At 41.1% G+C, this 25,766-nt stretch overlaps 2 protein-coding genes across 4 annotated transcripts in view; one reads left to right on the forward strand and one right to left on the reverse strand.

Annotated features, from left to right (window-relative positions):
- The window catches only part of stx1a (syntaxin 1A (brain)), a 59,479-nt gene extending 41,254 nt beyond the window's left edge, over positions 1–18,225 (forward strand). The window contains exons 4-10 of the mRNA XM_084559335.1: positions 1,128–1,202; positions 5,088–5,161; positions 5,447–5,555; positions 12,689–12,762; positions 12,851–12,985; positions 14,991–15,101; positions 17,707–18,225. Of these exons, the coding sequence (XP_084415461.1) occupies positions 1,128–1,202; positions 5,088–5,161; positions 5,447–5,555; positions 12,689–12,762; positions 12,851–12,985; positions 14,991–15,101; positions 17,707–17,784 (656 nt within the window). The 3' untranslated portion in view covers positions 17,785–18,225. The remainder of the gene's footprint in view (positions 1–1,127; positions 1,203–5,087; positions 5,162–5,446; positions 5,556–12,688; positions 12,763–12,850; positions 12,986–14,990; positions 15,102–17,706) is intronic.
- A 3,614-nt stretch (positions 18,226–21,839) lies between these two features.
- On the reverse strand, positions 21,840–25,579 carry LOC311498332 (caspase a-like). Of its 3 annotated transcripts, XM_084558865.1 has the most exons (8): positions 25,407–25,579; positions 25,041–25,319; positions 24,875–24,960; positions 24,545–24,712; positions 24,196–24,430; positions 23,940–24,089; positions 23,721–23,830; positions 21,840–23,634 (listed from the first exon to the last, which is right to left on the reverse strand). In XM_084558865.1, exons 1-8 carry the CDS (start codon positions 25,411–25,413, stop codon positions 23,530–23,532), a joined length of 1,140 nt encoding a protein of 379 aa, XP_084414991.1. In that variant the 5' UTR covers positions 25,414–25,579; the 3' UTR covers positions 21,840–23,529. The 3 variants fall into 3 exon arrangements, with proteins under 3 accessions (XP_084414991.1, XP_084414989.1, XP_084414990.1); XM_084558863.1 differs by lacking the exon at positions 25,407–25,579 and having other exon boundaries at positions 25,041–25,364; XM_084558864.1 differs by lacking the exon at positions 25,407–25,579 and having other exon boundaries at positions 23,497–23,634; positions 23,721–24,089; positions 25,041–25,364.
- Between the last annotated feature and the right edge of the window lie 187 nt (positions 25,580–25,766).

The raw sequence follows: 25,766 nt of genomic DNA on the forward strand, positions 1-25,766 counted from the left end.
ATTCGGCAACATTTAAACTTCACGCTTGCTGCGCTTAATTATCTTAATTGTTTTTTCCGTACAATCTAATTTCCCACTTCTATTCCGATAGCTTTTCTAAAGGAACATTATGAACTTTATAGTGCTAGCTTCACAATGCTAAAAAAACTATGAACAAAAAGAACAGGAAGTAGGTGGAAGACCAAGAAGGTGGAGCCAGCAAATGATTTGAAATTTGATATTGAAAAATGATGTGTTGAGTCTATTGATTGTTGCTGTTGTCCCTGTTTAAACAATTACCTTCCTTCTCTCTTGCATTTAAATGCAGCTATGGACACATTTGCCTACTGTGTGTGCATTTAGCTGTAAATGTAAGGTCCTGCTTTTGGAATCTCACATTTGTGAAATCTGGGCAGTTTCCATTAGAGAAAGCTTTCAGCATGGAGCAGAGGAGAGTTTGATGACTGGACTGGAAAATCTGCCCAGCTCCATCATCTGATAATATGTTCCTGTTTGGCAGAAATACATTTTCTACCTTGTGGATTGTGCTGCCATCCTCTATGATTTCACTCGCAGCCGTGGTCAAGACAATCTCGGTTGCGCGTCTATAATGTGTACGTTTGATGTTGACTGCAGTGAGGGATGCTGGTACTCTATTTACAAATCGACGTCAGGAAGAAGGATGGCTTTGCGCTGCCGTGGACTGGGGCTGATGAATTGTTTGTCCCTGCTGGGAGTGACACTTAAAAGAATCATTCCCCGTGTGTCAGTATTGATTCTGTCTCTGTGAAACTCACTGGCGCTCTGGTTGGTGTGCGTGGGTGAGTTAGTATGCGCAAGGGTGTGTTCATGTGGAGTTTAAATGAGTCTGCTAATCTCTTCTTCTGCCTACTGAGGCAGAGCTGGTTGTCCACGAACTTAGAGAGTTAGTGGTTCGATCTCCGGCGCATGAACCACACGTTGATGCGTGGTTCTTTGGGGAAAATGATGAAGGGGAGTTGCTCCCATTGCTTGGCACTGGTGTGTGGATGTGTGTGAACTTGTGTGAACAAGTGGATAAATGTGACTTTGTGACTGTGGGCCAAAAGGTAGAAAAGCGTAATATGAACACAAACCGTTTACCATTACTCTCCTCTCCTTTTCCTCAGAAACTAAAGCTGAGCTTGAAGATCTAATGGCAGACATCAAGAAGTTGGCCAACAAAATACGCTCTAAATTAAAGAGTGAGTATAATTTTTGTACTTTCTCCTTCTAGCGCCATGTCTAATGATTATTTTTTCATGTTTTTGTTTTACTACTTAAATGTTTGATGAATGCCAGTAGCGTCTCGTTAATTGACAACAAGCTTTATTTATGTCTTTGTGTATTCAGCAGCCAAAAAGTATTAATGGCTTCAAGTTTATCTTGGACTTTGGAAATGGCTTTTTTTTTTTTTTTTTTTTTACATAACATTTCCCCAGAATTACTTATCAGCTCCAGTATGATGGATTTTCTTAACAAATCTGAGCTGAAATTATGTATCTTCCATAATGTTTAATCATTTATAACTAATTTTTCAAGCAAATATGCTAAATATTTTAATGCTCCTGCTTCACAAATGTGAACTTTTGCTGCTTTATTTTATGTCACACTGAGCCAAATGATTGTCCACATTTCTCACTGTTTCCTTATGGCGCATGGACCACTTGATTAGTCCATTAATCGTCAGCTCAGTCGAGAGTGAAATACAATTGTGAGCTGCAGAACTCTGGGGTTCAGCTGTTATGACCCCGGTTCATCATTACCAGCGTGTGCAGTCGTTTATCTGGCGGCCCCCGGTTACTTTCTCAGGAGACCGGAGACAGCGAACTGTATAACATTTAGAAGCTGACAGACAGCAGCTCAGTTTACACTCGTAGATTCTGTGGAGCAGTGGGCTGAGAGATTAGTGTCACTCACCACAGAGGTGGTGGCTGTGATTCATAGCACGAGTGCTCACTGAGTTTTTTTTTTTTTTTTTCTCACACTTATGCACACGGACTAACTAATGAACAGTAACATACTGTGTGCAGGCATAATGGATGTGCTGCCGGTCCTGTATCATACACCCATCAAGAGGAGTCCTTGCTTATTTATCCTTATATGTTTGAGAAGCCTTTAATCTTCTTATTCTATGGTCATCCTCCCACCTTTTCCACTCTTGACAGCCGTGTCTTATGCCTGTTTCTCTCCTGTTCTCGAATAGTTCCCGTTTCTGAAACACTTCTGTATCCACCACATAAGTTATTCGCTGTAAAAGATCACCCTGCTGTGACTCCCTGCAGGGCTCAGATGGTAAAGAATAGGAGTCAGGCATATAATATCTATATACGGTATCTTACAGGAAAATAGAAATAGAACTACTTCAGAGCTGAGATCTGCAAGATAATCGCACCTATCCCTCTTCTGTCATGAATACAGCCACATACACACACACAATACATGTATTCATATATACAGTGCATATACTGCTTTACAGTCCTATATGTCGACCTAGTTCGTTTTTGCAGATAAGAAGATATTTCGTGTTGCTGCTTTCTGTGTGTTTCTGAGTGAACAGCCTTATCAAACTGCACCTTGACATAGATCCTTACTATATTTTTGGGGGGATTTCTTAATCAGTCTCTGTTCAGTTTCATTTGTATAGAATCCATAACCATCCGCGTCGTCTCAAGACACTTTACCGAACCCAGAATCTCATGTGGGCGGACCATTCTGCTTTAGTCCAGCAGAAAAAAAAGGCGGTGGAACGGAAGAGAAGGGAGGGGCACGCTGATACATTCATACAACATTTGCTCAATGCATGCATGCAGCATATAAATATGATACAAACAAAAGTACATGACACTTCATAGGTGATGCATGATACATAGAAGCATTGGTTTACAGTGTGCTCATAAAGTTTCTATTATAAGAATGATCAGGAGCACAGAAGCAGAAAACACTGATGAAGGTGAGTATATAATGTGTGCATGTATGAGATCATAATCCATAATCAGATTACAGAATTATGCAATCTGACTGTTCAATGAGGGAATTTCTACAAAAACAAGACCACGGACAGTTTAGATGGTTGACCTTTGTATCCTACGCTATCTACATTAATGTATCTAAAACAGCTACTGAAAGTTATACAGGAAAAAAATGCCTGCTCATTAAAGGAAACATCCATTATTAATTCTAACATGATGAATACCACTTGTTCTGATATTTGATAAGAAGCATAATCAGTGCCCGGACATTTCTTTTGTAAGGTAAGTTGTTCCAATTACTATCCTCATCAAGCCAAACAATTGTGGACCAATTTATGGGAAAGCTCAGTGTGAGAAAAGTGACTGAATGCATGCAACAATCTCTTTTAAATAACTTGCTCCTGCCACTTAAGAACAAGTCTGCTCAGATGAGTCATTCTTGCTTGAGCGCCGCTCACTTTTATATTGCAGTACATTACAGCACAGAGTACTTCATATTCAGTCTGCCTTACCTTTGCAGAACCTCCTATACGTGTGGTAGAGGTTTCATTGGCATGCAGATGTTTAGTATGTTAATAATGTTTAGAGTATTTTCATTCATTCAATTTTCATTCATCTTCCGTAACCGCTTGTCCTGTGAGGGGTCGCGGGGGGTCTGGAGCCTATCCCAGCTGTCACCGGGCGAGGTGGGGTACACCCTGTACAGGTCGCCAGTCTATCGCAGGGATAACACAGAGAGACAGACAACCATTCACACTCACATGTACACCTACGGACAATTTAGAATCACCAATTAACCTAATGAGCATGTCTTTGGATGGTGGGTGGAAGCCGGAGTACCTGGAGAAAACCCACGCAGACACAGAGAGAACATGCAAACTCCACACAGAAATGCCCAGTCAGCCCATGGATTCGAACCTGGAACCTACTACTGTACTGGATCATTGGGTTATTCTGAAGGTTTAGTGAAGGCAGCCTGAATCGGGGAAGATTCAGGCTGCCAACAAGCTCAAGAAGCAGGTTTAATCATCTCCACGAAGGTTTTTGAAGAATATTTGTGCCACAAATCCCATTCAATGTTATCTCTAAATTATTGATAGTACGGAATACATTAAAGTAAATCAGAACTATAGTGCCTTTTCCTGGAACGATCAGATATAATGTCTTCCTTGTGACGGGCATCATTATTAATTAGGCGTGCTCCTAGCAGGCTGAAGGAGTGTGGGGCCAAGAAAGCACCTTCACCAGTTTATTGATCAAGACTGGTCAATGAATTGATGTTGATGTTGGATGAAGTTATGTGAAATTCTCGTACAGTTACTAAACCTCTTAAGAATGTCAACTAAAAATGTCTGCATAAACACGGAAGAGTACAGTACACATAGTAATTAAGCTGCAGGCGATATCTCACCATGCAGGAGCTAGAACAGACATTGTATACCTGTTTAAATTGCAGAAAAATTGTGATGTGGATGCGCAGGCTCCTACATCTCAGTGTAATTTAGTGACTAATTGAACATTTCTTTAATTTACTATACCAGGCAGCAGCTCTTCTACAAGTCAGGCAAGTGCTTTTTACAAGAAAAAGCATTTTTTCTAAATAAATAAAATAAAGAATAAAGAGCAATCATCCCAGTAATTTGCACCTTGGTGATTATCTTTATACCTTATTCCCAGTGATTCCTTTTTATTTGAGTGATTTGATGTGGGACCAGTTAATATTTGTGCTTTGTCGAGTACAAACACACTGACACTCTAAGATATATGAACGTCTCAATACTTCATTATAATACCCCCATCTTGTCGTAATTGTAGTTTTATTGTATATAGATTAGATCAACTCAGTTGTAGGTAAATTATACGTTGATAATGTGGCCGTTCTGTCTCGGAGCGTGTTGAATACTTTCAGATCTTGGAGTGAATATTCATGACCTCTAGAGGATTATTGATTACTGAATGTGAATCGTTTTCTCTTGTAAAACCTTTGATTCAGTGTTTCTCTTGACCAGCTAATGCCAAGGTATCTAGAAAAAATGTCCGGATTTTTGTTAAATTTTCATTGGTGATAATTTTCAAACTCACTCTGCGTTGTTGTTATATGTGTGTGTGTGTGTCCAGGTATCCAGAATACCATTGAGCAAGAAGAGGGGCAGAACAGGTCTTCAGCTGACCTGAGGATACGTAAAACACAGGTACACAGCAGATGAATACTGCATACTGTATGTACTATGTACCGTATGCTGATTTTATTTTTAAGTTAATAGGAAAGAAAATCTTTGTGTCAACAGGAAGTGATGGAATATGCACGCTGCCATCAGACAAACTGCAATTAAATAGACATTCATTGTTTTCCAAAGTCTTTTTGTACTTGTTTCAGCCTGAATTTGATCTATTTTCAAATCTAGCGTTGATTTATAATTAACCTGTTAATTTAGTGTCTACCGCTCAAGTGTTTTGAGGTGTCGTTGTCTTTCCAGCACTCCACACTGTCCCGTAAGTTTGTCGAGGTGATGTCAGAATACAACACCACCCAGTCGGACTACAGGGAGCGCTGCAAGGGACGCATTCAGAGACAGCTGGAGATCAGTGAGTAGACCTGGGAGGCTAAATCCACCTCCACCCCCTCGTGCTGACTGCGCGCAAGTTACCATTACACAGACTCGAAACATCCTTTTTGCCCTTTTTGTGTTTTTAAACATAAGTTCATGAGAACTTTTGCGCAGGCCCAGTGTTTAAAACAAGTTGCAGTGAGTCACTGCGTAAAAGTGTGTGTTGAGACGTGACTCACTCATTTCGTCCTCTTTTGTACAGAAAGAGCAATTGGCAATGAGTGAACACTATCAAACGCAAATGTCATGTGGTGTCCCAGATGCCATATGACAATACAGGGGATGAAACCACAGGCTGTTGGAACTGATGCTCATTTTCATTCTTGACCCCTCAGACTTGTTTAGACTAGTGTAGACTGTGTAATCTGATCTCATCTTTAGGGGGTGGTTCAACCTATAGCATGACATGTAAGTTTGGCCAAAATGTGTTACAATACTGCTTTTTCACGTTTGCTTAAATTATGTGCACAAGTAACACCCTCTTCATCTCCATCCTCCCTCTTGCTAGTCATATTTGTATTAATCAGGCCAAAAATATAGTCTATTCAGATTAGAGTAGACCAGGTCACCAAGACACAATCTTGCAAAAATTATGGACATGCAAATTACCGCCGCATTACCTCAGCTGATCGAACTCTTCACATATTCAGTCGAGCTCATGGGAGGAGAGCTGTCGTCATTGAACAAGCAGGTCCTTTTGACAGTCTGTTTTTGAAGCCTCCACTTTGTGAATTGTGGCAAACTTCATCATCACAGCTTCTTTCATCTACTGTAGCTGCTTTCAGAGCGACATTCACTCGACTGAGCAGACATTTGGTTTTATTTTTTTATGGAATCGCATGTAAAACCTCTGCAAAAGGAGCTTTAACTTCACTTGGTGATAATAGATTACCTCTGCCTCGATCTAAACTTTAATCTGGGGTGCATCCATCCATTATTACCGAACAGAACAAAAGCTCTGTCTTGTTTTTAGAGAAATTTCAGTTGATTTTATCCATATTTTGTTTTCGATTTTCCCAGCGTACTGTACCGAAACAACCGCTCTCACACTGAAACCGCTTTCCAAAACACATACATCACCAACACCCACACCCATATGCATGCACTTGGTTTCCGCAGCTCCGATCTGAGCTCCTCTCACTCGTGTCCCGCTGTACATGCGATGCGATTTGACAGGTATTAGCTGCAGGCCCCCGGGCTCCTGGACCGGGCAGCTGACACGCCCTCTGCCACGGCATCCTGGCAGAGTTCGCTGTGCCAGCTGCCGCTCAACAGTCATCACGACAGAGTCACCTTATACACAGCGCACACATGCGTACAGACAGAAACGCACTGAGTCATTTATTGGTAATAGCAGAGCAGAACAAGGGCAGTTTTGTTGCAGGCCGTTTGGCGTAGATGTAATTTCCTGTGGCCATCTGTCAGGTTTGAGTAGACACATGCAGCCAGTTTCTATGTGGGAGCTCCACCCAGTATGTGTTCACTAAACATGGTCCAGTCAAAAGAACAACAGTGCACACAGGACTCTATGGGGTTAATGAAAGGGCCAATACAACCCTCCATACACTTAAAGCACACACACACACCTGACTCACTTTTTCCTTGAGCTCCCACTGATCCGTTTGGATTTGATTTATCAGCTGGCAGAGTCACAGGAGACCTTTGCTGATATCACCTGTCGTCATGGAAGGGATTAGACACACAGGGAGAGAACTGAGACGGAGTGAAGGCACAGAGGATAGGGGAAGGGATATGAGGCAAAGAAGGAAGTTTACTTCCTAATTACATCTGGTCAATATTTTGATCACAATTCAATTCCTTTAGGGTTATATGGCAAGAGGGCTGTATTTCTGTTGTGTGAACACCTTTGAGTAGTTTGTGTGTGAATCAATAAGAGTGTGTCACACAGAGAGGGAAACGTAGTCTGGTCTGTCAGACCGAGTATTGATGTTTCCTCCACTGCTTCTCCACTCTACAGACAGAAAGGAAACAGGAAAGGAACTCTGTGGCATACCATAAACAAGTTGTTCTCCCATCACCTTTTTTGGCGCCATTTGTACAAATAGTTACCAGATTAATTATCCATTAGTTAAGATAATAGTTTACTGGGTCTGTTACCGGGCAGATTAAAGAGTGATACAAATCTTCTTATCTGATTCATGGCAAAGACAAATGAGCATATTATACAAAATGTGAAAGCACATGTAAAAACACATGTTACTGGCAATGTTATATGTTATTCATATACTTTACTTGAGTCAAAGTGCTTAGACGCCACTGCAAACGTCCAGGAAAAAAGTCTCCTGTGCATGTTATACTATTATATAGATTATTATTTCTCATGTATTAAAGGGGAACTGCTGCTTTTTACAACCTGGACTTTATTTCTGGCATAAAATATGATCGTTTACTCACCCATATAACTTTTGTGTAATTTGTAGTCGTAAACAAACCGACCCGTCACGGATGCGCGCGGTGCTCAGAGATGACATCATCCAGGTCAGAGGACATCATCAGGGGTCTGTAGGTCAATCTGCAGACCCCTGATGATGATAACAGGTAACTCTGGACTCAACGGGGAATAGCACTAGCGTACGATAACAAAATATTGGTGAAATGAATGAGTTTCGTGGCAAATAATGCGTTATTTAGAGACTGCGTTTTGGTGCCCCGTCACTCCCACTATATGGATATACAGGGATCTAATTATCTCCAGAAGGACTACATATTACACAAAAGTTATATGGGTGAGTAAACGGTCGTATTTTATGCCAGAAATAAGGTCCAGTTTGTAAAAAACAGTAGTTCCCCTTTAAAGTCTGTAGCTGGTTGAGATGGAGTTCATTGTCAACTATTTGTATCCAGGGAGCAAATAAAGATTATTTTGGCCATGGGTTAATCTGCTGATTTCTTAATCCATTAATAGGTGGATTTATGTGCCATTGTGACCTACAAACTTCATATTATCATATTAATTTTCTGCCAGTCGGCTTAACTGATTAAGTTGAGAAGTTTCATTCATAGGAAAACACCAAAGTTTACTCATTTACTTATTTTTTAAGACTTTAATTTGGTTTATTCACGGTGAACTAGTAAGCACTCATTTTAAGCATTACATCCAAAGTTAAAAAAGTCAAAAATATACTTCTTTAAGTCCACCTCCTGTTTCATATTATTGCATATCATTGCGGCTTGTAGTGTGTATTGGCCAGACGTAGAAAATAATCTAAAAAAGCAATGAATCACATTAAACAGTGGCCAAATTTTTCATAAATTTTTGTGTGCAATCCTAATTCGTAAAACAATTATTCATAATTATTAACTCATTAGCGCTCAGATAGTAAAGTGAAACTAAATAAATGTCATGAAAATAAATTGTAGTTCAATCCAGACCAACTGACTACATTAATATATCTGTTTGAATATTTTTACATTATTTCACATTAAAACTCAGATACTTGAGTTCAAAATAGTGCATTTCACACATCTATTTGCCTGCACAAGCGGAGAGCACAAGGCAGGCCGGCTCAGCAGGCCCGAGAAGATGGTCGCCGGCATCGTAGGGTCTCTTTGACATTTCATTATGTTTCATTTCTCAGCGGACGCTCCTTTAGCTGGCAGAGACGCGTTCGCAGCGCCAGAGGAACAGACAGATACGTACGCCAACACATTCTGCCCGTATAACGAAGCAGATTGTCGTGCATGTGTGCAGATAAGCGTAATGTGACACACTGTACGTTCCTGAGCAGGAGAAACTGCCACGAACAGGAGCTTGAGGATCACTTGCTTCCTTCGCCCGGCATGTGTGTGCAACACTGGTGCACCTTCCACTCTGTTCCTCGGGGGTCTCTCTTCATTTGTGTTACGTAACAGTGGAAATGAAATAATGCCGTTACTGGTAGCAACATGGCATTAATCATTTAATAGCCCATAAACACTGTGAAGTGAGACGTCTTGGCTTCGTATTAGGCTTCTCAGGGTTCGGGTCTCCATGGTAACAAATAAGAGCCTCCCTCAGAGCCTGGCATGGCTTTAAAAAAAAAACGATGAGGAACATGTGTGTGTGTATGTAGGAAGTGAGATAAATAGGGTAGGGTAGCACCACAGTGCCTTATTTTTTATTTGTTTGTTTTTTTTCCCTTCACAGTTATCCATGACTCATTGTCACTCCTCTCTGTCCTTCATATCTTAACCTCTTTAACGCTGCACTTTTAGCCTTAATGATAGAGAGATTATTTATTACCACAGAGGTCAGGAGGAGAATGAATTGATCACATCACTCTCTCCTCTTTATGGCCGCTCCTCATCTCCTCATTTGTTAAGCCTCAAAATGTCATCGTGGAACATGAGTAGATTCTTAAGCATGTTAATGAAACCGTGCGATCACCCAGTCACAGCTAAATGAAATTCATCATTGTTTGATATGGATATGAAGTCTGGATTACACCCGCTATGCTCGGTATATGCGAAGAGAAATGAACGGAGGTGCGCTCGGGTAAGGCCACACGGGCGCGTAAACGTTAAAGAGAAAGCTTCATCAGTATTCTGTTCATGAAGGCAATCATCGGGTCTGACTCCCGACCATCATCACTCACCATCAACCTACCTGCTCTGCCGCCGAGGACCCCCCCCCAGTACCAACTATCAGACTTCATCACGCGCAGATTCTCACTCACGCCCTGATTAGGTCACGAACACGGGTTTTGTAGTTGGATTTAAAACATGAACTGTTGGGAACGGAGAACGTCGAGCAGTTTTTGACAAAGCTAGCTGTGTACGTCTCGTGTGTTTAAAATGTTTGATATTTTAGGATACAGGCTTATTTGCTAACAGGTCAATATGGATTCTTACAGGAGCAGCTAGCTGACTTAGCAGGTAACAAAATCAGGCCACTAGAACTTCCCCATCTTCCCAACAGAGAGGCGTCATCGTGCCCCTGCTAGTAAATCTTCACCATCACGGCACCTTATTTCAGATAAAATATCCACAGTATTCAACGGTGAATGGGATATCTTATTTTCTCTAAAATAAGGTATGACAGTGACCACCAGAAAGGCTGTAACTATGCATCTGTTCCACATTAACACTACTGCCAGCAGCAGTTAGCTCAGCTTAGCAGGCCTGCTGCTGTTTGGCTCCGTTTCATTGTGCTCTGTGGTTAATCATATGTCTCTAAATATCAAACTAATCCTTTAATCCAACAAATAAACTATGGCATTTTCCAGGAAGAACTGTCCCTTGAATGATCTCGAATCATTTTACTATCACAGACTGAAGCCATTAGCAACTGTAACTACACAGCATCAATCCCTCAGGACTGATTTTCTTTTGCTTTTCTTCTTGCAATGCAGAATTGCTTTGTTCACTAACAAGACCACACCTCAGTATGTACAAAGAAGTTTATTTTGACCAGGTTAAAGGGCGGGAAAGGTAGGGGATGGGATGAAGATGACGGGGTTGAGGGGATGGGATGAAGGGGTCGAAGGGATGGGATGAAGGAAGATGTAGAGAACGATGGTGGAACCCAGGGGAAACCCAAGGGGAGTGAGATTCAGGGTGGCGGCATATCCCTGTAGACTTCTACTCCGTGTTCCCCCAGTTCCTGCAATGAGATTGTAAAGGAGAAGAAAGAACAGATTAAAATATAAATCTGTGTTGGATTTTTGTTTAATTATTTGACATTTACTGGATATAAATATGTCTTTGACAGTAAACAGTTTTCTTCTGTAATTCCATTTATAAGCAATTAAAGAACCTCCAAAGGAGTGATAATTTTAACAGGCACTGTGCACAGGACGTCCCGTATATACTGTGTGCAGCCCCTCAGAGGATTTAAAATGTGCTAAAGAACGATTGGAGATGATGCTGAAAACGTCTGAATGCGTCGTACGGTGTCAGCGGGGCAGTGATTGAACCCAAGAGAAGCAGCTCAGCGCTCACAGATATTAGGTGTAGGTGTAGGGGAACGTTTATGAAGTAGGACAAACTCTGTCGGGGAAAACGAACATAGATGAGGACGGATCGGCAGGAATAAACGCTGTCACACAGGCAGAGATGGCAGATATGGAGATAGAAAGTATTATGGCAAACTTAATAAGATACTCAATAAGTAGGTTATGGCCTTGGCTTTCCTTTGCTCTTTATATTAAGATATCTGCAAAGCCAAGCGATCACGAAGCCTGTCTGCTCATGTTCATGGCCGTCCTGTCAATTGAAGGGGGAAATGCCAAACGATTATCTGCGAGCATGAGATCTAATCTCAGCCGCTACAAATGATGTGCGGACTTATTGAGCGTGACTGACAGCTCTGAATCAATGTTTTCACCTGTCTTTTTTAAAAAAGACAAGCTGCAGCACCTTACCTGTTTTTACTGGACGTGATCTTTATCAGCCACTGTGTAGGATGGAAGAGGTAAAGTAGGACAAATCAAAACCCACCTTAATGAATACATCTGTGGAGGATGAAATATTAGCTTGACAGTTAACGTCTTTAATCTGTCATGCAGCTGAATCTAACATTACTGTTAGATTCTAATGAAACTGTGCAATGCCTGACTGGTAAGTGTGAAAGCGGTGAGGTGAAGAGACAACAAAACGTTGCTTCAGGCAGAACTTAGTGTTTGAACTGTAAGGTCTTCGAATGTGTCTGGTGTTGAGAGAGTGTGTGGAGGCCGGTGGCACGATTTCTCTCTAAACTTAGCCTGTAAATTATACTCAGCTAAACGTTTGAGATGCTTGAAATCCAGTTCCTTCATGTTGCAGACTTTTTTAATATTATTAAGAGACGCTCCACTGATTTTGACAGAAATGAAAAATGAAAAATAATGTTTAAAATGCCATATGGACCGTTGAGACAGATGGAGAGAGAAAAAATAAGAATCTGGAAAAGAGAAGCACTCGAATCTCGTTTTAAAGTGAAGGATATTTTCGTCCAGTGTATTTTGTTAGTGTTTCCTAATGTGGTTGTCATCAACCTTAGTTTGAAGAACCTTTTAAAGCAATTTTGCAGCACTCTTAATGTCTGGGTTTAATTTTAAAAGTAAACCTCTAAACACCGTGAGATATTTTTCTGTCACAGATGTTTACGATTATTTGTCTGCTTCCTTTTAGCCGGGAGAAACACAACAAATGAGGAGCTGGAGAGCATGTTGGAGAGTGACAACCCGGCTATCTTTACATCGGGGGTAAGTGATAGAACATATGTAGCAATGAGTACACATAGAAATCTATATTTGTTTAATCTAATTTTCCTCCTATCCAAATCCATCATAGATAATTATGGACAACATCACCCAACAAGCGATGAATGAGATTGAGACGCGGCACAATGAGATCATCAAGCTGGAGAACAGCATCAGAGAGCTTCACGACATGTTCATGGACATGGCCATGCTGGTGGAGAGCCAGGTGAAAACACTGATCCTCTCTCTTTCTCACTTCCTACAGCTGTGTGGTTTGGGGCTCAGCCAAATGCATGCAAATGAAACGAACCTGCAAATGCTAAATGCATTTATAATCGTCAATCCATCTGCCAACGGATAAATAATATCCAGTTTCCACATGCACAGTTTGAAAAGGGTTTGAAAAGAGGCTCCCATCTAAATCAGAGGCTCAGGCGTGCACCTTGTTCACAAGAGGGGAATTGATGGCAAGCTACGCATGCTAGCATGCTGCAGCAACGGATGCTTCTCACTCGAAGATCTCCAGTAACTACACTTCATAAAGACAGAAACTGGCACTCCTTTAATTTACAGACAAGTTGTTAAGTGTTTTTTTTAGTATAAATATAGTCCAATCCATGCCAGCAGAGTTGGAAGGAGGTTATGTTTCCAGCTCCATCTGGTTGCCTGTTTGCAAAATATCTCAGTAAATTTAGGGGACTGATAATTTTTGGCTGAAAGATAAGTCGATTGGAATCAGATGATTATCTGCATTTGGGATTTCTGCCTTTAGCCCACTTTGTATACATAATTATCATGCTGCGTTCAGGAGCTGAAAGGAAAATCTGACATCTGGGACTTTCAAGCTGGCAGCTCAGGGGACTATTTTTTCAAAGCGTTTAACTAAAAACAAACCTTGAATATCACAGGCATTATACATTAGAACATTTTATTCTATTACAAACATACACACTGAGAAACATTCAGAGCTTGTGATAAAATTGTGCTCCTATAACGTACATAGTTTATCCAGAAATCCTGAACTACCTGTTCTCCTCGGTAGAAAGCAGAGCTTCAGGTAAATCTACAAGCCTGCTGCCAGTGTGTGTGACTGCATGAGTGTGTGGGCTGAGCCCCCACGGAGATTAACTGTTTCCCTCATCAGAAATACTCAGACTAAAATATGCAAAATGGAAACTGAGTGAGAGAACATGTGAATAAGAAAATAAGATAAAGGATTACAATGATTGTGTTTGTTTGTGTGTTAACTCTTTAATTCCTATATTCTAAATACTTAAATGAACTAACCCTGCTGTTATTCTCTAACGGCCACATCATTTGTGATTATACTCGAATGCGATTGTTCATTTTCTCAGCTTTGCTCTCCCTGTCCCCAACTCTCCCTGCTGTTTTCCCCTCTTTTCTCTTGTTCACACCGCAATACTGTCACCACACCAATGACTCTAAGCTCTAGAGAACAGACAACGCTGCTCCCCTTCTAAAACAGAAAGGTAATTCACCTGTAATTCCTTATTTTTTTCCTTTGAACACTTTGGGAAATCTTCGTGCATGCTTGGAGAGCTGTATGCTGGCTCATTTAATAGTCGTTTGAATGCAAAACGGTTCAACAATCAGGGGTCAAGTGTCAATGCTGCGTTGGGTCAAACATGGTTAATTAGTCTTTCATTGATTAAAGAAGAAAAACGTGGAAATAAGTTGAAAGAATACGATTTTTTTTTTAACCCTTCAGCATATGCCAGTCTTTTCCATTCTTTAATATAATCATGTACAAGAACTCTAGCATGTATAATAGAACTAAAGAAAGTGATGAAACACTTATAAGACTAGTCTAACATTTACTTGCAGTTTTACATCTATGAAATGTAAATGCTGCTGTGTTTAAAGACTGCTTCCACCATCTCTGTACTGACTCCTTCTCTTATTTATTCTGCGCAGGGCCAGCTGATGAACAACATTGAGCGGAGTGTTTTGGAGGCCCAGGAGTATGTGGAGAAGTCAAAGGACAACTTCAAATGCAAAAAGTTAAAAAAGACCAGCAGACGGGTGACATAATTATTTCTCTTTTCTTTCTCCTTTTCTTCTTCTTCTTCTTCTCTTTAATTCCTCCCCTTCCCCATCCCCTCATCTCTATCTATATCCACTCCTCCTCTTCCTGCCTACACACCGGGCTCCCTCTTTCTTCTCCCTGTCTGCATGTCTTCAACACCTCCTCTGTAACTAACCTCTCCTAGGGGGAAATGATAGACCGCATAGAGTACAATGTGGAGCACTCAGTAGACTATGTGGAGAGGGCAGTATCAGACACTAAGAAGGCGGTTAAATACCAGAGTAAAGCCCGGAGGGTGAGTTGCTTATAAAAGAAAACAATGCATGTGCAAGAACATGCAATCACACGGCGTTGGATAACTTCGGAAACGTTGCATGTGTTTAAACTGCAGTGATCGTTGTCATCTGTGTGCATGCTCACCTGTCGCGTATTCTGCATTTAGACAGTGTGTGTGTGTGTGTGTGTGTGTGTGTGTGTGTGTGTGGTGAGTGACTCCCAATCAGGGTTGCTGTATGCATGCCTGCTGATTCGATATGAAAGACAATCCAAATATAGTCTGATTTTGACTCGATAAAGAACAATCTGCCAGACATACTGGAGTAAGCTGAGTTAGATATAACACCTGAACACCACATGCAGCTGAAATCTGCCAAGCAAGCAGTGAAGTCAAAATAGACAGCTAAAAGTATGTGTCGGAAAAGTGTTACCATGTCAACTGGTGGTGTTGCAAATGCACACTCCTTCTCTCTCAATGCATCCACCATGATGTCGTTTTTAAACTGGTGTTTTAAAAGTTGAAAATGAGCTACTGGTGAACATTTAAGCCGCTGGTGCCGGGACTTTGTTACTTTGACAGTGTCGTTGAGTCATGTGTTGAAGTGTAGCAGGCAGAAAAGATTGGAAACTGGTGTGAAATTAGTTGAGACTGTTACTCACCAGGTTGCTTCACCAGTATTTTAGAAATTTTGATAAAGTTAGGTCCTTCCTTCTTTTTACAAGCTGCAGTGCAGTGGAACAACTCTGCCACCTCTTGGTTAATATCTATAATAGCACAATAACACATATCTGGTTTTCTTTCTTTCGTTCTTGTTCATTCTCTCCGACATACACCGACTCATTGTCTGACACTTTGCTCTCCTTGTCTCTCCTCCCGATCCCCCCATCCAGAAGGTGATCCTGATAGGAGGTTGCGTTGCAGTGTGTCTTACTATCCTCATTATTTCCCTCGCAGTGGGACTCAGTTAGGACCCTCAGAAATCCTCGCAGAGCAGACAGGACAGGATAAAATGCTTCCTGTTCCAGCGACACACTACCACTGTTAATCTATTAAAATGTGGCTCCGTGTGTGCACTGTGTAATGTGCAGCCACTGCTATTACTGCTTGTGAACCAGGAAGCTGGTCATTAGATGGCCGGGCCTGAAGTCATTTCATTCTGAGCACTCAAATATTGTACATAAACTTTTAAAAATGTGTATTTAAATATATGTTTTTGAAAAAAGAAAAAAAAAAAAATCAAAATCAATCACAAACCTTGAGGGACTGTTTGTGCTTTGCTTCTGTTTGTGTCATGATTCACACAGCTTTGTCATGTGCATGTTCGGCGGCATGTTGAAGAGCTTTGCATGTTTTCCCACCAACATAAAGGCTGCAGCTGCTGAATGGACACACGTTCACTGATATTCAGAATAAACTTTTAATTGCACCTCAGCACGGGGAACCTTCATGAACAGATGAATACTTGAAAATCCAAAACAAATGCATTAAAGGAATAATTTCACAAATTGGGAAATATGTATCAAAGCTAGAAGTTGTAGTTTTGCAGGGTGTTATGTTATGGACTCTCCAGAGTCTCTGCTGGTTGCCTGGCAACCTGACGTTGGTGACAATACTAAGACGAGTACGCCCGCCACCGGCCCAGAAATAGTCAGGCACATGAACCCCAATGGATGCGTTGTAAGCACGGGTTTCCAGCTTCAAGGTCTGGTTCCATATTGGGCGCCTCGCTGCAAATGTGCATGCTAGGCTCTGGGAGAGTTTCACAAAACCTTCATTAATTATAAATTCATAACCCAGAGAGGAACAATTGAGCTCGTGTCGGTGCGCAGTGTTAGGTCTACAGATAAACAGATGTCCTCTTTATAATGATGCACTATGTGGTACTTGGGATCATATCCACGTGCATCCATAAAAACTGTATGTAAAAATACAAAATTAAATGAGATATATAACAATATATTACTATAACTATAGACTATAGCTATAATTTCTCAGGTTAAAAAGTGGTGGGAGTCACTAATGTCTTATTTACTGTAAGTGCAGTTTTCTGTGTGTTTCCCAAAATGTCAAACTGTTCCTTTGATGGCGACTATTACACAGACTTTACATGTTGGCTGTTTATGAACTCATGTGGAGGAGTGCACATAAAAAATAAGTTTACTTTAAAGGCACTGTGTTGATTTTTACTGTCTGTGTTATTTGCAGTCTGCAAGTACCACAGACCATAATTGCATGTTTTTGGACACTACCACCAGATGGTGCCACAATTGCAGATTCCTAATTTTACAAATAGTGGCTTTAAACCTGAGGATTCATGTTTGTGTATATTATTCTGAACACTTTTTGTTGTTGTTGTTTTCATGTGGTATGAACGAAATGCAGAAACTAAAGATGTGTGGATTTAATGTGGAAATGTTTAAAAAAAATAGTCACACTCCAACATCATCAGAATACATAAAAAAAACATATATTCTCCAGCTTCTACAAAACTGCATTTTGTTCTGATTATCATAAACCCTGTGTTAAAGTAAAGTGTAATTCATATCTCTAACATGTTTCTCCTCTGCTCCCCCCTTTTGCTGCTTTGGATGTTTGTCTTTCTGTTCATGTTAACTCTGTGCAGAAGAAAATTATGATCATTATATGCTGTGTGGTTTTGGGGATTGTCATTGCTTCCATCGTTGGGGGAACTCTGGCCTGAACCTCGGCCCGCAGTCGCACCGAGAGGCACACAAACACAGAGCCGCACGCACACAGCAGAGACAAGAGCAGAGCAGACACACATTTTCACAATTTCCCGTTTTCATGAATGCAATCGATTACATGTTTGGCACCAGATGCGTTGCGTAGTGTACGATGCATTTTACACACACTGTACAGGGCCAGAGGTGTTTTCGCATGAGTTGCTATTTTGTAAATGTGTGGTGCTGCAAAACCGTTTATCCAAGTGTTGAGTGTCGTCAAAGATATGATGTTCCTTGAATGAAAAAGTTACTAAAACGATGTGTAACGCTATACTAATACATTCCGACTTCCAGATGTGACACTGATTCAGTTGTAATGTCTATTTTGTGTTGTACAGGCAAAGTGACAGGTCACTCATCTGCAGTGTTTTCAAACCCATGTTATTGGTAGACCCCTGGTTATTTGTTATTTATTTAACTTTTTTTTTTTTAATTTTTCTTTTGTCTTTTCTCTGATGTGCTCTACCTCCCGTCAAAGCCCTGCATGGTTTAGTTCACTGTAAAGTAGTGTTTTGTATTCTGTTGCAAAGGGGGAACACAATGAAAAGAACCTAGCTGTACCGATGTTGGATATTTTGCTCGTAGAGTCGTCACACTGCCAAACCTTTATTTATTTATTTTTTTAATCCTCTGTGGTTGACGGAAGTAACACTACTGTTCTAAATTTCATCTGGCCTTACCGGTTGTGCAGCATTTCCAACTGTGGCGATAGTGAGTGCTGATTGAGTGCATGCTGTTTATGTGAAAAGAGTACTTGTGCGTGTCCATGTGTTACTCTACGTCTGGACGTGCTGGGTGTGAGTCATGGGATGAAAACCTGAGTGCTTGTTCTTTCGCCACGTGTGTCTTTGTTTTTCAAACTGATATAAATCTCTCTAACACTGCCAGTATGTTCCAATAAGCTGTTAAAGTGGAGTCTAGTCCGGTTGGACTGCCAGTTATGGTTTGTAAGCGACGAACCCTCGTCGATTTATGTCTTTTTCTTTAAAAACCCTAAGCTTTAAACGGTGCATATTCTTGTGTCGCGCTACTTATTTGTTTAGTTTCATGAGTGAACTTTGAAAGCGTCAGCATGAAGTCAAAGTAGCCCTGTAAAAGACTCTCATACCAGTTTTTGGGGACACATCAGACTTGCACAGACTGCAACCATGTTACCATGTTGCCTACTCAACTTGTTGCCTTTGTGTTGTATCGTGATGACATGGTTTCGTTTGATTAAGTTTTTTTGTTTTGTTTTGTTTTTGTTTTTCAAGTAAAATCTGTCTTGAAAATCACTTTCAGAGTTAGTTGTTTTGCTTTTGCAGACATGTTTTCACTAAAGTCCATTAAAAGGAAATTCTGGTATTTTTCAGCTCGGGTGTTGGTGTCGTGCGTGTGGCCATTCTGACTACATCAATCAATCGCAACATCAAATCAACGAGTGAGGCAGCAAGGGCAACAGTTATTTATTGAAGCAGAAGGAAGAAAATGGTTAAACGTTAGGGCAAGGGCTCAGAGCATCCACGAAATCTGGGGTATTTCCATCAAACAGTGGTTAGTGTCTAACAAAAGTGGTACAGTGAAGGACAAATGTTGAAGCGGTGGCAGTGTCGTGGCTTTGCGGCCTAAAGGAAGAGATTCAGATTCAGAAAACTTTATTTGTCCCCGGTGTTAGGGAGGAATTTGTGGTGATGCCGATGAAGAAGAAGAAGTACCAGTACCAGTCTTTGGTGATTTTTACTGCCAAGTTGAGTGTCTGTTGGTCATGAATGTGAGTAAGAGTTCTTACAGGCAGGCCAATGATCTTAGAGCAGACCGAAACAGTGCTCTGCAGTCGGTTTCTGTTGTGGAGGCTGATGGAGTGGAACCAGCAGGTTATTGAGAAGGTGATGATGCTCTCAATAAAACTGTAATAAAAAGTCCGTAGAATGCCTTTGCTGACTCCAAAGGAGCTGAGTTTCCTCAGGAGGTAGAGGCGTTGCTGGTACCTTCTGATAGTCTCTTCAGTGTTGGACGAGAATTTCAGCAGGTTGTCAAAGATGGTGCCCAGATACCTGAACTTCTCGACCAGCTCCACTGGCTTCCCATGGATGATGGTGGTGGCTGCTGTAGTCAGGTACCTCTGCTTCTTGGAATAAGTCATCACCATCTCCTTGGTTTTACTGACGTGTTCATTTTCTGTGTCATTGCTCTGTGCTCGACGCCGTAGCCTGACCTGCTCTTCCCCAGAAATGTAATTTACATGTCACAGCAACGCGGACCACAGCAGCTGTGATTGGTCCTAAAAATCTTTTCTTCATCCACATCTCTCAGGAAAAAAACAAAACAAAAAAAACAGACAAGCACAAAAAACACACTCCTTCTGACTCAGTAAAAGTGATTTCAGTAAAGGTAACTTGTTTCCCATGTTTTAGCTCCAAAATGAACACCGAGAGACTCAGTGCTCAAAACTCAACTGACTTAATGTTTTATTGTCTTTTTACACATTTAACCAACTTACTATCATCTTGCATTTTACTTCCCACCGCTTAGTTTGATAAAATATCTTCCTGCTTTTTCCATCCTTCTCTTTTTGTTGATGTGAGGAGGCGTCTTTACCCTGAAGTGTTGGAGCCTGTCCCGGCTGTCATCAGACGAGAGGTACACCCTGGACAGGTCGCCAGTCTACTGCAGGGCTAGATTTATAACATGGTTATTATTATTATCATTCAATAGCTAAACTTAAAACCAAACTAAAAACAAGCTAATTTGCATATGTTCAAAGATTATTGGCCAAACACTGGAACATTTATTTCAGACAACTCAAAAGAAGCACATGTTCAGACGGGTTAATGATATCTGTGGTGGGGATTTTTCATGTTTCAGTGTTTCCACTCAGGGCCTCGGGCAAAGGGTGGTACCAACCTGTGCTCCTCAATTTAAACATAATAGGTTGAAGAACATGTTTAGTCTATTCAGTGTCTTAATTCTTATGATGCCAAATCCTTGTTGTGACGTGGCATGTGTGAACGTGTCTGAGAACAGAGCTAGGATGCATTTAAACTGCGTTAGTATTTGTGTTTGCCTCTTCAACAAAGCTGACTTAAAGAATGCAGAACACAATTCAGCGTAAGCTTTTTGCTTTCTCACCGACCAGGTGAGTTTGGAAAGAAGAGAGTCATTCTCATTGTGTGTCCAATGCACAACATCAACCTGGAAGCCTTCTTTACCTGCAGACCCGGGGCTCGTCATCACACACAACAACAAGCACAGCACCGTGAAAAACACAAGGCACACTTTGCATGTTACAGTTCCTCACTTGAAGCCGACAATCAAGGCAATGCAGACCTAATCAGAATTGTGCAAATATGTAAATAATAAATGCTATAAATCGCAGGCCTGGATGATGCACTGTGTGTTTGTGAACGCACACAGCTCTCAGCTTCCTGTGTCCGAGCAGGTTTTGGAAACTTAGCTTAGTTAATCTAATAAAAACAAATGAATCAGAGTGGATCTCTGATGTGAGAAAGATTAGACTTTAATTAGACTTTAATTGTTAGACCCTAAAATGTCAAGTAGAGAGCTTTATAACTGCAAATAGAGAGTGCTTTATAACAGCCTAACAATAACGATCAGAAATATGTGCAGCGTCAGCAGTATGGTGTCAGTAATACAGTACATGGCACAGCCAGGACATACAACGCAAAAGCTGGTTCAGTCAAGTACTCAAGTAGCCTCTTTGCTTCGGTTAATGATGAATAAACTCTGTTGCACTGAATTTCTGCTCGTCTGTGTTTGTCTTATCTTCAGTGAGGTTTCTGTGTTTCACTTCTTCGTATAAAAGAGTCTAAGAACAGTTTGTCTTGTCTTCGACACTCTTGTTCCTGTTTCATTTATTTTCCGTCACAGGTCAAATCTGAAGACGAGACTTTCACAACACGTTTAAAATCGACACAAATGTCACCAGCAATTTGTGGAAGCCGCTTGAAGAGAGAATACCAAGTAGGACATTTTAAAGAAATAGAATAAAGAAGTACTTCATATGGCTGTCCATGACTAACACTGCTGTCATCATTCAGTTTCTTTTACCAGAAAGCGGCTCAAGTGATGAACACGGAGGACAAGTTCTGTTGAAACAATTTCTCTAGTCACGAATATTAATCTACACTTGAGTAAGTCAAGGGCAAAATGTTTTCATTCACCTGGCTGAGCGGGTTGATCGAAGGACAGACACAGCTCTGAGTATAGTGCAGGACGTCTGCTTTCTCCTTCACAGTGTTGCTCTCTTTGAATATTTATTCGTTCTCCCTGTCACTGAGGAAACTGTCCACTGAAACTTAATCCTTGTGTCAGTCGAAAACCTTATCCGCCAACGCCAAGTTCCTTGTCTAGAAAGAAGAATATGAAGCGGGAAAATTACACCACTTTTATTTATATTTTCCACCCTGATGCAGACAGAAGAGGAAGACGCACATGTGGTTACACTACTTTCACAATAAGTCATTTTCCTCACAAGGTTCCTCTTTCTTAGAGACTAAAGGCCCGATGCCCAGCAAGACTCCTGCTGACCTCAGAGTCAGCACATCCTCTACAGGTAAAGAAACTCTGCCTCATTTCTGTGTTATAGCCATGATGCAACAGTGCACTCATGCAGTAGCATAAAGGGCTTACCTTACTAAATTGATATGACACAAGTTAACATCCACTCTCTATATACACCGATCAGGCATAACATTATGACTATATTGTGTACTGTACGTCTCCCCTGTACCTCCAAAACAGTTGTGACTCATCAGAGAATGGACATGGGTCTTCTGAGGGTGTCCTGTGGTGTCCGGCAACAGGATGTTATTAGTTATTGGGTCCTATGGGTTGAGGGGAGGGTCCTCTGTGGATCATCCCACAGATACTTGATCAGTTTGGGATCTAATGAATTTGGAGGCCAGGTCAACACCTTGTGCTGTTCTTCATGTTTTTTGAGTTGTTCCTAAGCCGTTTTTGTGTGTGTGCCTGTGTCTGTGTCGGGCTGCGTCCTGCTGGAGTGTCATTGCTATGTGGTGGAGGTGCCTGGTCTGGTCCAGGTGGGTGGTACATGTCTAAGTTACATCCACACGAATGCCAGGTCCAAAAAATTCCCAGCAGAATATTGAATTGTCACAAGATGGTCAATGTTATTCACTTCACCTGTCAGTAGTTTTAATGTTATGGCTGATCGGTTTAAATATATATGGATCGCACTGACTTTGCTGAGCTGTATGTTGTTGCATTTACACTAAAACTGGATCGACGGCTGCAGACCAAATTTTACCCAGGTAAGGCCGTTAATACTTTCTTTGTGTTTTTAGTTTATTACGAAGAATAAAATTAGGCTTTTAAATGTTCAATGCTTTATTTAATTAAGAGTGAAACATACTGTATAGAGGTTGCGTGGATTAAATGAAAAAACAGTGATACAAGAATAAATGAAAAATCTGAGACATAACAGACCTTATACTGCTTTCGAAAACAAATGGAAAACTATGAAAAGAAGAAAATAGACCAAAAGGTATGAATCATTTTATTAAATCAAACCCATTTCTCTCTGTCTCTCTTTGTTTCTGGGAAGCAGGCAGGACTCCTCTTCAGCAATGTACACACTTTATAAACTTTAATGCTGCACCATTTCCATTAAAAGAGTGTCTCATGAAGCGAACATAACATTGAAAGTTATTGAAAGTTTGCATTATTCAAAACTCAGCCCCGTCTCAGATGCCTGGGACGAGGTAGAAGCGTCTTGTTAGTGTGCATCTGTCTTTGGTTGGCATCTGTCTCTTGTTGCCAGCGTCAAAATCCTCAAAGCGGTGCATGACCTGTGCGGTGGAAACAAGACGTGCACCGATTTAGGAAAGGCATTAAGCAGTTTACTGTATATATACGTTGTACCCTTATGTTATACCTTTCTGAAAAGCTCCTCGATGTCATCCTCGTGCGCGTAGGTGTTGAACACCTCGACGATGTACTTGATGAGGAAAGACCCGTCTTCTCTGTGCCTGTATGACACAGTATCTGCAGGAAAAAACAATCAGAGATAGAAACGTCATGTAGTTTTCAGTACAAGAGGTATAAATGATGTTATGAGTGTGATAAGACCTGATGATATTCCAGTTAAACTGACCGGGAGTGCTGGAGAGAAGAGAAATGAAGTCTTTTTCTTTGTGCACACATTTCACACTATCATCCATTATGTCCTCGTCAAGAGCAGACGGACGTGGCGGCGGCACATCATCGCTGACCACGGAACTAACAGTCACAGCTCCACCCCGATCTGCAGCACATGTGAGATGATTTTAATTTAATTCAGGTCCAAACTCTAATGTGGTAATCTAATAGGACTTTTGTTGATGTTCTTAAGGAGATGAGATGAGAATCACCTCCTCTGCAGGCCTGGATGACGATGATCTTGGGTTTGTTCAGCAGCGCTGGACATTCCTTTGAGTCCAAGTACTTGTAGATGTTGTCCACAGGGAATTCATCCGGCTTTTCATTTGTATTATCGACACCAAGGATAACTCCCCGTTTCCCATGAGACATGATGACCACAAAGACGCTGTCTGTGTCTTTGAGTTTCGGGTGTTTGGAGAACTTAATGAGAGCAGCCTCAATCTCCTGTGAGAATACAAAAAGCCACGCCGTATGTTGTTGTGATAGTCAATCTTGAATCTTAAGCAGGAAAGATTAACCGTTAACAAGAAAAAAACACTTAGATTATTTAGAAAGTACCTTTCCAGTGCAGTTCTTTGACTTCACCACCTCGTATCCCAGACTGTTGAGCAGTTTCTCCATGTTCTCCTCGTCTTTGTCAGCCCCTTCTCGTGTTAAATTATGATCGGTAAACTTTATATTTGTGATTAACAGGGCCACTCGACTCCTAACGGCCACGGGGTAAATCTGAAGAGAACACAATTAAAGGGCACAAAATGAAATCAGACGTTGAATATATGAATTCACAGTTCTGTATGTGAACATTAGCAAAATTAGCCCAACTAGTATGTCAACATGAAACGCTTGAGGGAATATGTTTTCAATTGTAGATGCCAGTTAATGACAAACATTTTGATCATTCAGTTTGTCCTTGAATGAATCAGACGTGAGGATGAGCTTGTTTGACCAGGTTTGCTGCCTCGGAGGCGCTGCAGCTGGGAAAAAAAAAACAAAACAGTGCTTTTAGAGTAAGGGCCAGGTGTTTCTTTTTTAACATTTTTGAACATAAACTCACCTGGTGGAGGACCACAGGACAGGCCCAGTACGGAGAAAAGCTCAGGATCCCTCCTCTCAATGTGGCTGATCATCTCCCTACTGGCTTTGTCTCCTTTCCTTCTCACCATGTCAATGGCAGAGCGTGCCATGTCTGCTTTGTTGCTGTTGTCCTCAAGCACAGAGTCTGTCTCGCCATCGTTCAACAAACCGTCTTCTAAAAGGTCGTCCAGGAGCTGTTTAAGAAGGGGTTTCGACACCCTTTCCACAAATTTCCCCCTCACTCTGGCAAGCTCCTTATCTAGAGAGGAAATCATATAACATGCCAATAACATACAAATCATGATTATATTATTACTTGCAACGATAATGAATCCGTAAGTCTTACCTGCCATCGTTCAGAAGCCTCGTCTCTGAAAATACAGTCTTTCAACCTGCACGAATAAGTGTGTTTATGGCAAGGAAACCTACTTTCTCTTAAAGTTATCAGGAAACTTTACTTCCATAGAAGAGGTGACAAACAAGTAAAACTGGTGGTGCCACACCAGAGTTTGGATACAGAGAGCCAGCTGTGATCTCTCTGCACTAAAATGACGGCAGTTAAGACTTCTATGTAGCGTATAAAAAAAGTAATCTGCCCCTTTAAAACTTATCTTTGAGAGAAACAAACTGTCATGCCCCTGTAGAAACTTTTTTTTTTTTTTTTTGCTTTATGTATGACTTACATACCTCTTTGACATGTGAATGC

This window comes from Chelon labrosus (genome assembly GCF_963514085.1).
Source record: "Chelon labrosus genome assembly, chromosome: 13".
Taxonomy (NCBI): domain Eukaryota; kingdom Metazoa; phylum Chordata; class Actinopteri; order Mugiliformes; family Mugilidae; genus Chelon; species Chelon labrosus.

Excerpts from the sequence above, each read along its gene's own strand:
- LOC311498332 (XM_084558863.1), bottom strand. The coding sequence starts at position 25,362 with ATGATTTGTATGTTATTGGCATGTTATATGATTTCCTCTCTAGATAAG. Across the intron at positions 24,961-25,040 it reads GTCCTGTGGTCCTCCACCAG|CTGCAGCGCCTCCGAGGCAG; the intron begins GTGAGTTTATGT and ends TTTTTTTCCCAG. Across the intron at positions 24,713-24,874 it reads ACAAACTGAATGATCAAAAT|ATTTACCCCGTGGCCGTTAG; the intron begins GTTTGTCATTAA and ends TGTTCTCTTCAG.